Source organism: Salvelinus sp. IW2-2015, linkage group LG4p (assembly GCF_002910315.2).
Source record: "Salvelinus sp. IW2-2015 linkage group LG4p, ASM291031v2, whole genome shotgun sequence".
Lineage (NCBI taxonomy): Eukaryota > Metazoa > Chordata > Actinopteri > Salmoniformes > Salmonidae > Salvelinus > Salvelinus sp. IW2-2015.
In genome coordinates this window covers 26,003,386-26,017,695 of record NC_036841.1, presented here as the reverse complement: position 1 = coordinate 26,017,695, position 14,310 = coordinate 26,003,386, and the positions used below count along the sequence as shown (strand labels likewise).

The following is a 14,310-nucleotide window of genomic DNA, read 5'->3' as shown; positions in this document are numbered from 1 at the left end:
CATAGACCATCCCCAGCCCCACTCATAGACCTAGCCCCAGCACCACTCATAGACCAACCCCAGCACCTCTCATAGACCTATTCCCAGCACCACTCATAGACCTAGCCCCACCACTCATAGACCTAGCCTCATAGACCTATCCCCAGCACCACTCATAGACCTAGCCCCAGCCATATATCCAGCTCCAACCGTAGAAGACCAGGCTGCAGCAGCCCCAGCAGTAGAGCCCCTACCCAGGTGCTTCCACCAGAGCCAGCCCCTGCAGCCGCCCTCTTAGAGGGTAAAGGAGTGGAGGAGCCATCCCCTCTAGCTGCACTCTTAGAGGGTAAAGGAGTGGAGCCAGCCCCTGCAGCAGTAGCAGCAGCATCCATGGACCTGCTGGACCTGAATGATAAATGGAATGAAGAGGTAAACCTGGCCTGAGTTGATACATCCTGCCAAGACTTACACAGTATTTAGAATGCTAATCTATATTGGAAATCACCTTTTGATGTTTGACATTGAATAATGATGTATGAATGTTAAGGGACAACAGTGTACCAGCAAGGTAGTTCAGCCTCGCTCACACCTAGTCTTCCACTGACTCATCACTCAAATACATTGCTTTTCCCTCCAGGGCCTTGACGATCTGGACCTGGACATCTTTGACTTGGACGACGACACCACAGACRTTGACCTGGACGACAACGACACCACAGATGACTGAAAGTCTTGGAGGAATGTCCTTAAAGTGACCAAAGAACACGTATTGTTGTTCAAACTCCTAGTGAAAGGGAGTGTGGGCGGGAGGTGGGGTTTTACCTTTACAGTGAAACTGGTGAAAGTCGGGTGGAGTTTGTCTTTGTCTTTAAACTGTGAAACACAATACGAGGGGGTTTGTAGAATGCTTTGGGTGAGAATGGATGGACAGGGTCCCATTCATTAGGAACAAACGCAGGAAATGTTTTGCAACGGGAAACAAAAATAAGATTTATTTTTGAACAGGTACAAATTTAGTCAAATAAATTTCTGGTTAAATGCTGAACGCGACCCCGGGGTGTATTCATTAGTCAGATTTCATTGCATAACATTTGGTCTGTTGATAAATGTTTTTGCAATGGAAACTTGTTTACTCCAAATGGAAACAAGTTTCTATTGGACAAATTCAGGTAGGTCCCTCCCCATTTCGTTTTGTTTGCTTCCTAGATTAAACTCTTTCCGTTGCAAAACATTTCGCAACAGAACCCAACTCATAGACCCCGGTTTTGAAATCCTTTGTGCAGTACTTAGTACCTCATCATCCACTCTCACATTGACCCACAGTATAGAATGAAATGTAGTGTGAACCAGAGGGGGTCATTGGGTTGAAATGTTTACCTTATCCAATCACATAGGAAGATGGGAATAGATTAGTTCTCTACACTACGTCTTACCCCTAGCTAACCAGGCTTGGGGTCTATCTTTCATTAGTTAGGTTAGGTCCTCTCCACAGGTGTTGAGCTTGTGTTCAGTACACCTACTTGTCTTGCCACGCATGCTGCTCTGCCATGGTCTAGTGCCTTAGGTCTCTGCTGTTTTTATAGGGAACCTACTTCATTGTTATCGATGTGAATCCAAGTGCCTTTTGTATGACTGGTCTAGAAAAGGGAATGAAATGTTATCAACACAATAAAAATGACAAGTGTTTGTCTGAATCAGGCCCTAAGAACAATTCAGATTCAATAAATGAGACTGTAAATAAAGACATTTTTATTTTGAATGTACATACATCATGAGAATTAAACAGCTTACTCAGTTCCAATGTTGTGATACAGTATGATTAAGGTTATGAACAAATGACAAGGTTGAAATGTGTGAATAGTGAATATCTGCACTGCATCGTGTGCCCTTCCACCAAATGATAGAAGACTGAAGCCTGGAGGACCCCAGTTATATGCACATTTTGATGCCATTTATTGCCAATGGACACTTGGCTTGCAAGTGGTTCATATGAGCTCCATAGTTCAAGGACTAAGTTATTCTCTTTGCTCACCGAAATTGTCCAGTTGGTGAAATTTTTGATCATGGAAAGGCAGGCCATTGGGGATAATGTCACAGCTCCGTTGGTGTGAGGTGTATGGTGATGTCAGACTGAGCTCTGCTGTGATGTGACACAGCTGTCCTGTGGTTAGGTGTGCTGATGTCAGACTGAGCTCTGCTGTGATGTGACACAGCTGTCCTGTGGTTAGGTGTGCTGATGTATGTCAGACGGAGCTCTCTGCGGAGGTCTGTTCGTAGGCCTGCAGGGCCAGCTCTACGTATCCTGCCCTCTGGGACTCCCGCTTAGCGTAGATCTGGTGGGGAACAGACACAGAGGTTAAACAAAGGGTTTACTGGCTATCATGGCTGCCAATACGGTGACTGGTGCATCAACCAGGTCCTGAGACGCACTAGTGTCTACTGATTGGGCCCACCTTGAGCAGGTCCAGTCCTGAAGCCTGTTGGCTGGAGGCCTCCTGGGCTGTCTCACTGTGTGGATGGACCTTGTTGAACAGACCTACCAGACTCACTACATCCTGCAACCTAGAACAAAGAGAACAATACAGCCACTGTTATAGTGGCTACTCTGGGCTAACAATGACAGCTATGGTGTTAAATCATTACTTGTCACAATAAGGGCTGAGGTAGTCACAAAATTTTGTCAGTCGGTCTTTATAGTGGCTACTCTGGGCTAACAATGACAGCTATGGTGTTAAATCATTACTTGTCACAATAAGGGCTGAGGTAGTCACAAAATTTTGTCAGTCGGTCTCATGGTAATTGACCATTAATTAACAAACACATTTAGCATCTCCTGGCTTCCACACATAGCCTACAAGCCATTTTAAATAGTTGAATAAATCCTTGTAATATAGCATACACCTTAACAATAAATACATGATKTATTTTAGACAGGTCTAAAGAAATATGATATGAAGAACATGTAGTCAATTTCAGAAGAACAGAATAACATACTCTGATACGTCCTTATGTTAGGCCCTGTTCTGGCTATGTCATATGGATGTGGGCTACACTCGTTCATTTAGCAGACAAGATTTGCTTATAATTCCGTTCCATTATTTTATAGTATGAAGAATACAATTGAACAAAGCTGAATAAAATAGAAATATTTTCTCCAAACGTTGAGGGAATGCGCACATGCGGCTATTCTGTGTCAAGCGGTTAACAAAAATAGGTACTCCTATATGCTTAATTTAGAGTTATTAATGTACCTTTAGTTCTACAAACGTTGGGCAATACGCTTTGATTTTTAATACATTTTAAGGCTGCATGATGAGACTAATGGTGATTTGAAAAAAAGTCACTTGAAAGGCATGAGCTCTGCTTAGTTTTTTTGCGCAGGCTGTACGCACTCCAATAGTCTCTCATTCACAATTTTACAAGCACTTGATAATGACTCGAATTTCACAACGGCATCCCCTTTGTGGCCGTAACACACCCTAAAAAAAGCCAAGCCTTTTGCGGCCCAGAATGCTGCATTGTGCCCTACTCTGAGTGTGCTGCGCAATCCGAAGCGCGTCTCACTCACATGGCTGTCCTTCATGTGATCAGGTCTTTCTCACAGGCTACAAGTAAAGACAGACACATCGGAGACGCAGCTGTGTGTCCTTATCCAATACCACAAGGTGCATATTGAAGATATTGGAAGAACTGGACACATTTACTTTGTCAGCCAACAAGACGAGTAGGCCTAACAGGCCGACTACACCGCTCGCRTCGCGTGCGCAAAATACATTTAGAAATCTATATTATTCAATTATTGCACCCACACTGCTCGAGCGTCTGCGTTGCCAAGGGCTAAAATAGAAGTCACTGACTAGAACACTGATAACACAGTTATCAGGAGAGATGACTAGAAACGATTCGGTTGACTGTTTTGTGTGGATTAATTGGCGGAATAGAGGACCTTGTGCATTTCAGGTAAAATAACAACTCAATGTTTATATCCCAGGACAAATTAACTAGCAACAGCAAGCTAGCTAAATAGGACAAAATAGCTAAGAAGTGCAAGCTAGCTAGCTAAATTGCCATAAATGTWTAATGCTTTACGACCTGTCCCCAAATTAATATAATTGGTTCAGAGTTTGTTTTGATATTGTAACCTGCGTGTCGTGATCGCGTTTGGTGTGGGGGGGACAAAATGCATTAATGCACGATGGCGCACACACGCAGCCGGTTTGGGTTCCATGTTAAGCTCTACACCCCCTTGTAAAGCAGATTAAGTTATTTGGCCACTTTAGTTGTGATACAAACCTTATTAAACACATATAGGCCTATGGGCTAAGCTACATGAGGTGTGCGACTATGATTCTAACAAGTCGCAAAAAAGGCATTGTTTCTTATGCTGGGCATCATTTACAAGTGATAATATATAATTCAGTGATAGGATAAGTCACCCATCAAACTATTCTTGATTTAATCTCGTCTTTACATATACTAAATAATATATATACAAATATTATATATGTGTGTGTGTGTGACATCCCCGTGGTTTATTTTCAAGCCAGCCAGGTAGGCTATATTCCTGTTGTAAATATAAGCAATGTGCTTAATATTAGGAAAGTTGAGAAATAAATATAGTAGACCTAGCCTATAGAAAGCTGATGGGATCCTCCTCTTTTTATTAGCGGCCATCACTTTGTTTTCTCCCACAATTACACAGCCTATAAAAATGTTGAGCAACATTAGCTCATGGGCTCTCATGAAGTGTTTGATTAGATTTTTGAATCCATTCCATTTGCATTGATGTCAGAGTGATTAGAAGGCCAATAGAGTGCTGAGTACCAGGCAGTTAAGCAAGTTTGGTAGGTTACTAATGACCATCAGCAGCATCAGAGCTTGGAGAAGCCTTCATTTGACTGCCTCCRTGACTCGTGACGGCCGGTGTGGTGGTAATACAGTCACCGCAACAGCCCTAGTCACAATGCCTACAAAACACTGTTATAACATATGGCATGTGGAGTCAAACAGATGGCATGGGGTGTCATAGTTGTATTAAAGTTGGAGAAAAACCAGGAGATACTAGGACCCCTGGGGTTACTTGGCCTATCAACAGGGGGTACTAGGACCCCTGGGGTTACTTGGCCTATCAACAGGTGGTACTAGGACCCCTGGGGTTACTTGGCCTATCAACAGGGGGTACTAGGACCCCTGGGGTTACTTGGCCTATCAACAGGGGGTACTAGGACCCATGGGGGTACTTGGCCTACCCACAGGGGGTACTTGAGAAGATTCATGATACCATAGGCTAACTGGTMAAATTCACATGAGGGGGGTACTTCAGGGGTACTCCGGGCAGAGCTAAATTCAGTAGGTCAGTGGTTCTCAAACTTTTTATAGTCCCGTACCCCAAACATTCAACCTCCAGCTGTGTACCCCCTCTAGCACCAGAGTCAGCGCACTCTCAAATGTTGTTTTTTTGCCATAATTGTAAGCCTGCCACACACACACACACATTACGATACATTTATTAAACATAAGAATGAGTGTCAGTTTATACTTTGAGCGCAGCCCAATCCAGAAATCTGGCAGTGGCTTCTGATTAAATTCAAATTTCACAGAACTGCTTTTTGCAATTTCGATGAGGCCCTCTTGTTTAGATATCGGTAAGTGGACTGGAGGCAGGGCATGAAAGGGATAACGAATCCAGTTGCTTGTGTCATCCGTTTCGGGAAAGTACCTGTGTAATTGCGCACCCAACTCACTCAGGTGCTTCGCTATATCACATTTGACATTGTCTGTAAGCTTGAGTTCATTTGCACAAAAAAAAATCATACAATGATGGAAAGACCTGTGTGTTGTCCCTGTTAATGCAGACAGAAAAGAGCTCCAACTTCTTAATCATAGCCTCAATTTTGTCCCGAACATTGAATATAGTTGTGGAGAGTCCCTGTAATCCTAGATTCAGATCATTCAGGCGAGAAAAAACATCACCCAGATAGGCCAGTCGTGTGAGAAACTTGTCATCATGCCAGCGGTCAGACAAGTGAAAATTATGGTCAGTAAAGAAAACTAAGCTAATTTTTCAATTAAAAACAAAAACGTGTCAATACTCTGCCCCTTGATATCCAGCACACTCCTTTCTGTATGTTGTAAAAGCGTTACATGGTCGCTGCCCATATCATTGCAWAGTGCAGAAAATACAAGCTTTCAGGGACCTTACTTTAACAAAGTTAACCATTTTCACTGTAGTGTCCAAAACATCTTTCAAGCTGTCAGGCATTCCCTTGGCACCAAGAGCCTCTCGGTTGATGCTGCAGTGTACCCAAGTGGCGTCGGGGGCAACTGCTTGCATGAGCGTTACCACTCCACTATGTCTCCCTGTCATGGMTTTTACGCCATCAGTACAGATACCTACACATCTTGACCACCAAAGTCCATTTGATGTCACAAAGCTGTCCAGTACTTTAAAAATATCCTCTCCTGTTGTCCTGGTTTCCAGAAGAGGATGTCTTCCTTAATTGACCACGCATAAATGTAACAGACATACAGTTGAAGTCGGAAGTTTACATACACTTAGGTTAGAGTCATTAAAACTAATTTATCAACCACTCCACAAACGTCTTGTTAACAAACTATAGTTTTGGCAAGTCGGTTAGGACATCTACTTTGTGTATGACACAAGTAATTTTTCCAACAATTGTTTACAGACAGATTATTTTACTTATAATTCACTGTATCACAATTCCAGTKGGTCAGAAGTTTACATACACTAAGTTGACTGTGCCTTTAAACAGCTTGGGAAATTTCAGAAAATAATGTCATTAGAAGCTTCTGATAGGCTAATTGACATMATTTGAGTCAATTGGAGGTGTACCTGTGGATGTATTTCAAGACACACCTTCAAACTCAGTGCCTCTTTGCTTGACATCATGGGAAAATCAAAAGAAATCAGCTAAGACTGAAAAAAACTGTAAACCCCCACAAGTCGTTCAACCTTGGAAGCAATTTCCAAACGCCTGAAGGTACCACGTTCATCTGTACAAACAATAGTATGCAAGTATGAACACCATGGGACCACGCAGCCGTCATACCTCTCAGGAAGGAGACGCATTCTGTCTCTTAGAGATTAATTTATTTTGGCGCGAAAAGTGCAAATCAATCCCAGAACAACAGCAAAGGACCTTGTGAAGATGCTGGAGGAAACAGGTACAAAAGTATCTATATCCACAGTAAAACGAGTCCTATATCGACATAACCTGAAAGGCAGCTCAGCAAGGAAGAAGCCACTGCTTAAAAACCGCCACAAAAAACCCAGACTATGGTTTGCAACTGCACATGGGGACAAAGATCGTACTTTTTGGAGAAATGTCCTCTGGTCTGATCAAACAAAAATAAAACTGTTTGGCCATAATGACCATCGTTATGTTTGGAGGAAAAAGGGGGAGGCTTGCAAGCCGAAGAACACCATCCCAATCGTGAAGCACGGGGGAGGCAGCATCATGTAGTGGGGGTGCTTTGCTGCAGGAGGGACTGGTGCACTTCACAAAATAGATGACATCATGAGGCGGAAAATTGTGGATATATTGAAGCAACATTTCAAGACATCAGTCAGGAAGTTAAACCTTGGTCGCAAATGGGTCTTCCAAATGGACAATGAACCAAAGCATACATCCAAAGTTGCGGCAAAATGGCTTAAGGACAACAAAGTCAAGGTATTGGAGCGGCCATCACAAAGCCTTGGCCTCAATCTTATAGAAAATGTGTGGGCAGAAGTGAAAAAGCGTGTGCGAGCAAGGAGGCCTATAAACCTGACTCAGTTACACCAGCTCTGTCAGGAAGAATGGTCCAAAATTCACCCAACTTATTGTGGGAAGCTTGAGGAAGGCTACCCGAAACGTTTGACCCAAGTTTAAAAAATGTAAAGGCAATGCTACCAAATACTAATTGAGTGTGTGTAAACTTCTGACGCACTGGGAATGTGATGAAAGAAATAAAAGCTGAAATAAATCACTATTATGCTCTGATTAAATGTCAGGAATTGTGAAAATCTGAGTTTGAATGTATTTGGCTATGGTGTATGTAAACTTCCGACTTCAACTGTATACCAGGAGCTGTGCCAGGCCCGCCACGTCTGTTGACTCATCCAGCTGTAACACATAGAATTCACTGGCTTGGATGTGAATCAGTAACTGTTTCAAAACATCTCCTGGTTGTCACTGATGCGTCGTGAAACAGTGTTGTTTGATGAAGTCATTGTCTGTATAGTTTCTTTGGCCTTTTCCCCTCAGCATTGTCTCAGCCATACCAGCAGGAATAATTAAGTCCTCCACAATAGTATGGAGCTTGCCTGTCTTAGCCACTCAGTAGCTCACCATATAAGGCGCATCTAGCCCCTTCTTATTAATGGTATCAGTTGCTTTTATACACGTCTTACTACTCGAAAGTCACCTTAATTCTCACTCAAAACTTCCTTGGCTTATTTTCCAAATTGGCATGTTTTGTTTCTTAATGTCTGCACAAGAATGAAGGTTTTGTAGAGTTGTGAGATAGTACTTTGCACATATAACACACAGTGGCTGAGGAAACGCACTACTACCAAAATAATTGAACCACAAATCAATGTAGTTCTCATCATATTTGCGCCTCTTCGATGGTCCATCGAAGAGGACTGTTGTTCGGTGCTTTCCCAGGTAAGGGGGCAGTAAGGTAAGGGGGCAGTAGCTCTTCGGCTGCATCAGATTCACAACTCAGTGTCCATGCTAGCTGGGCTAACAACAAATGTAGAAATACTGATGCTAGCATTGGATGTGCTTGTGGAAGCAGAACAACTTGTGTCGTTGACAGGTGCAGGTGTAGTACTGCTGGTAGTAGCAGTAGCAGGTAGTAGCAGTACTACCAGTAGAGCTGGTATGTGTCTCTACGAACGCGTGCCTTACTGTTTTTAACCATTTATCAATTTTCGAGCAAACGGAATGAGCAGCAGCAACGTTTGGCGACACACAGACCGTTAGTCCCGCGAGAGAGTAATGGTTAATGTGACTGGGTGTTCATTATTTGAATAGGCTACCTGTATTTGACATTGTGTGTTATTTCACTGAACACTATTTTTGGCAGTGAAACGAGGCTACTCCGGCGAGAAAAAAACCTCACCCAAATGTATAGCCCCGTTGGAAAATATAAATGGTCTGTTAGAAAATGTGAAGGGGRAAAAAGTAGGTGGTACAGTAACCAAAGAAAGGTTGGGAACCCCTGCTCTAACACAAGATACTCACAGGTCTTTCTGCAGCATGTCTATCACGAGTCCGTCCACCCTCCTGGCATTGACCAGGTACCAGACCAGGCCTCCAAAGTGTCTGGTGGAGCGCAGCAGATCGTACTTCCCCATCTTCTCTAGATCCTCATAGGTGGCTGCATGCACCTGGACAACAGAGCACAGCCAATAGGGAGAGAGTTTTACTAACTGCTAATGGGTAATAATAACTGAAGCATACATCTGGACAGCCTGTTGAGGAGTGTGAAGGAAGTGGTATTTTACCCTGATGTATTCTGAGGAGTCAGGTTCAAACTGGACCTGGCACAGATCCAACATATCCTCATGACGATCCTGGCCAAACACCACCTTCAGGTTCTCCTCCTTGAAGACAGGGGGTGCTGTGAGCCTGCGGCCCTCTTTAGGGAAGTAGACCTGCAGGATCCTATCCCTCTCCTCCCACGATGCCTTCCTCAGAGTCCCAGTGGGTTCCCGGATCACTATGAACCGCTCCTGGAAACAACCATTGAAGAGAGAACAAAACTAGACAGTGAGAAGACTAAAGAGCACTAATTGTTTGAGGCATTGTAAATGATAACCAACATTTATGGTTGACACAAGCCATTACGCACACTTTGCTTGTTGTGCATGTTGACACAAACACACTCTCTTCCTCTCTCTCCTACCCTGTGCGGTATGTTGAAGGTGATGTCAGTGAAGACGTATTTGGCTGTGTCCATGCCCTCCAGGATCTTGTCCTCAGACAGGACATCATTGATGGGCTTCCTCTCCGGCAGCACCGGAGGCATCTTCAGCAGCCTCTGGGCCTGCTCCCTGGCACTCTGGATCGCCTACAACACAAACACACAGTGTGACACATTAACAAGACTGACACCAGCTGTACAGGGATGTAATCTGCCAACTGAAATGTTCAGAATGTTGCAGTAGATGTTGTAGAGCCATTCTCTAGTCAGTTTGTCTGTCATGCAATCTGCCCTACTGTGTGTGTACCTCTTCCAGCTGTGCGTCTGTCATGAGTTTGTACTTGGGGGGCTTCAGCTCCTGTTTGATGGGTCTGAACACCTTCTCCAGGTTCAAGCCTGTGATTCTGGTTAGGATGTCCTGCACCTCTGCATCCAGAAACTGGGGCTTCACATGGGCATCTGGAGAATCTAGAAACAAATTAATGACTTCAGAGATGGATGAAGCTAGCTCTGGTCTCAGATCTGCAGGTACGGCCTGCATCAGAACTAGTCACACTGCGCATATTGACATGGGAATTGACCTCACTGATGACGCAAAACAGGAAGAATGGCGCCAAGAACAAACCAAAGATTACGTACAAACCTTCTCCTGAATACAAGCCTTCTAGATATTTTTCATAATTGCACTTAATCTTCAATTACTAGAATGATTGTTCCATGTTCTCCAAAGAATCTTAAGAGGGACTCTGTACTTAAAGATCAGAAATCAAACTTGACGAGAGTGAGGAGGAATATAAGTCGGAAATATACAAATATTTTTTACCTAGGGATGAAGTAGCTACGGCGATAGGTGTCTTTCAAGTCTTGCTCAAGGTAATTCTGGCAAAGTGGAATTATGACTTGGGAAAAAAGTGTATCCCTGCCTTTTTGGGTGAGTTACAAAAGTATCTATATTGAAGCCAGTCCCTAAACAAATCAAGGACAACCACCTGAGCCACTGCCTGTTCACCCCGCTATCATCCAGAAGGCGAGGTCAGTACAGGTGCATCAAAGCTGGGACAGAAGCTGTTTTTCAGTCTCAATCTCAAGGCCATCAGACTTAAATAGCCATCAATAGCCAGCCTCCACCCAGTAACCTGCCCTGAACTTAGTGCCTGCCACCCGGTTACTCAACTCTGCACCTTAGAGGCTGCTGCCCCATGTACATAGACATGGAATCACTGGTCCCTTTAGTAATGTTTACATACCGTATTCTAGTCAATGCCATGCCGACATTGCGTGTCCTAATATATATATATATATATATTTTTTTTTATTCTATTCTTTTAGATGTGTGTATTGTTGTGAATTGTTAGATACTACTGCACTGTTGGCGCTAGGAACACAAGCATTTCGGTACGCCCGCAATAACATCTGCTAAATATGTATGTGACAAATCAAATTTGATTTGAGCTTAAAAGGAAAGATTCACCCATTTTGAATGGTATATTGTTTTTGTCAATTTCCTTTTGATTCCCAGGGTCATTTCATGTTTTCATGTGTATCTGAGCTAATGCCGTTCAAGCAGGCAGAAATTCGGGCCATTATGACTTAGCATTGTGATAAAACCGCTCTCACTACACTGGAAGTTACACTGAACAAAAATATAAAAATATAACCGCAACATGTAAAGTGTTGGTCCCATGTTTCATGAGCTAAAATAAAAGATCCCTGAAATGTTCCACAAAAAAAGTTAGCGAGCCTTTCTCCTTTGCCGAGATAATCCATTAACCTCACAGGTGTGGCATATCAAGAAGCTGATTAAATGGCATGATCATTACACAGGTGTACCTTGTGCTGGGGACAATAAAAGGCCATTAAAATGTGCAATTATGTAACAAAACACAATGCCACAGATGGCTCAAGTTGAGGGAGTGTGCAATTGGCATGCTGACTGCAGGAAAGTCCACCAGAGCTGTTACCAGAGGATGTAATGTTAATTTCTCTACCATAAGCCACCACCAACATAATTTTAGAGAATTTGGCAGTACATCCAACCAGCCTCACCACCGCAGACCACGGCTATGGCATCATGCAGGCGAGTGGTTTGCTGATGTCAACGTTGTGAACAGTGTCCCATGGTGGCGATGGGGTTATGGTATGGGCAGTCATACGCTACAAACAACAAACACAATTGCATTTTATCAATGGCAATTTGAATGCACAAAAATACCATTCCGAGATCCTGAGTACCATTTTTTTTAAGGTATCTGACCAACGAGATGCATATCTGTATTCCCAGTCATGTGAAATCCATAGGGCCTAATAAATAAATTCACATTGACTGTTTTTCTCATACGAACTATAACCCAGTAAAATCTTTGAAATTGTTACATGTGTTTATATTTTTGTTCGTTCAGTATAAAAGAAATACGACTTTTAGATCGCGAAAACGTCTATCAAATCAAATTTATTTTATATAGCCCTTCGTACATCAGCTAATATCTCGAAGTGCTGTACAGAAACCCAGCCTAAAAATCTGACTATCAAATCAGATTTCAATACTGGCCGATGTCATAACGCGGGAAGTTGTCTTCTCTCGAATGAGCCATTGATCATATTTTGTGAAATATTCCTACCTCGAAAAGTTAGCATGTTCAGGCCATGGTAGCCAGATACAATGTCTGTGATGCAACGAGTCTGATTGCTGTCACGTTCAAAACTTTGAACTCAGATATCAGAAATCTCCAGCTCCCAAAAGGTCAAGACAACTGGGAACTCAGTGGGGAAAAAGTGCTTCCAAATGGGAAAAATGATTTCCAAGTCAGAAAATGTCAGAAGCTCTGGCATCTTACAAGAGCTTTTACGTATTTAAATTTAACTAGGCAAGTCAGTTAAGAACAAATTCTTAATTACAATGATGGCCTACCTTAAGACAAAAGGCCTCCTGTGGGGTAGGGGGCTGGTTTTAAAAACACATTTCATATAAATATAGGACAACATACACATCACGACAAGAGAGACAACACAACATAGCAAGGCAGCAACACATGACAACAGCACAAAACATGGTACATACATTATGGAGTACAGACAACAGCACAAAAGGTAGAGACAGCAGTACATCGCGCAAAGCAGCCACAACTGTCAGTAAGTGTCCATGATTGAGTTTTTGAAGAGATTGAGATAAAACTGTCCAGTTTGAGTGTTTGTTGCAGCTCGTTCCAGTCGCTAGCTGCAACGAACTGAAMATACAAGCGACCCATGGATGTGTGCGCTTTGGGGACCTTTAACAGAATGTGACTGGCAGAACGGATGTTGGATGTGGAGGATAAGGGCTGCAGTASATATCTCAGATTGGGGGGARTGAGGGTTTTATAAATAAGCTTCAACCAGTGGGTCTTGCGACTGGTATACAGAGATGACCAGTTTACAGGAGTATATAGTGCAGTGATGAGCTCAGACTTCTCGCTCTGAAGATCACTGAAGTCATGACGTGACATCGTTTCGTTTCGTTCCCCCCCATATTCCCAGTCTTGAAACCACCAGTAGTTTGTGCTAAATAAAATGCTAATGATACTTTCAAGACTAGTGGGAAATATTTTTTTTAAACGGAGGTCAAACCATGAAGTCAGTTATCTTCAGGTCGGAAAGTCGAGTCTCTAGAAAGATGACCGAGTTCCCGTCTTGGAATTCCTAGTTGGATGACCGTTAACGATTTCCAGTCTGAACTTCTCCGAATTCGCAGTTATCTTGAACGCGCTGAATTCGGAAGTCGGTGATTTCAGAGTTCCCAGTTTTGAACGCAGCATAGATGTACGTTCTTGTCCACGTGTGTAAATAGCTCCAAGGATAACAGCTAGCTACCAGTACCATTCAAGTGATTCAAATACTAAAAAGTAAACGCTAGCAAAGTTTTCGCATAGGCAGCTAACAGTAGATAACAATAGCTACACATGCTACAAGGTCAGTGGTAGAGCTCCAGTTTCTCAGTGTGGCYACACATTGTAAATAAACGACTTACTGCTGTCAGACGGTGCACTGCACAACATCCTTCTGCTACATCTGACAAGTATTCCTGTGTTTTGATCGACATTTTTGACCCGAGAATAGCTCCTAAAGAGGCACCGTGCTGCACCAAACGCGGCCATGTTTGTAGCTATCTCATGGATTACACTATCGTGACCTAATACAAATGACGTAGAAATTGGGGAATCATGGGAGATGGAGTCTTCCGATTGTGTGACAGTTTTATAAAGGATGTTCACCAGATGGCGCAAATTGATCATGTATTCTGTGTCCACTTGCAATGTGTTCATGGTTCCAGTGGTGATGCTCATGAAACTGACATGTAGTCTAGGTTGGAATAAGTACGAAAATGTATGCACTCACTACTGTAAGTCGCTCTGAATAAGA

The 14,310-nt window shown here is 43.0% G+C and overlaps 1 protein-coding gene across 1 annotated transcript; it reads right to left on the bottom strand.

The window, feature by feature from the left end:
* Nucleotides 1–2,131: 2,131 nt before the first annotated feature.
* Nucleotides 2,132–14,077, bottom strand: mrps22 (mitochondrial ribosomal protein S22). The gene is made up of 7 exons (XM_023982966.2): nucleotides 13,919–14,077; nucleotides 10,223–10,383; nucleotides 9,898–10,062; nucleotides 9,497–9,724; nucleotides 9,234–9,379; nucleotides 2,433–2,541; nucleotides 2,132–2,312 (listed from the first exon to the last, which is right to left on the bottom strand). The coding sequence occupies exons 1-7, from the start codon at nucleotides 14,043–14,045 to the stop codon at nucleotides 2,223–2,225; spliced, it is 1,026 nt and encodes a 341-aa protein (XP_023838734.1). The 5' UTR covers nucleotides 14,046–14,077; the 3' UTR covers nucleotides 2,132–2,222.
* Between the last annotated feature and the right edge of the window lie 233 nt (nucleotides 14,078–14,310).

Bases quoted from the DNA above. Each gene is read 5' to 3' on its own strand.
- mrps22 (XM_023982966.2), bottom strand. From the start codon at position 14,045: ATGGCCGCGTTTGGTGCAGCACGGTGCCTCTTTAGGAGCTATTCTCGG. The intron at 9,380-9,496 runs GTAAAATACCAC...TCTGTTGTCCAG, and splicing joins ACTCCTCAGAATACATCAGG to GTGCATGCAGCCACCTATGA. The intron at 2,313-2,432 runs GTGGGCCCAATC...GTTCCCCACCAG, and splicing joins CAGGACTGGACCTGCTCAAG to ATCTACGCTAAGCGGGAGTC.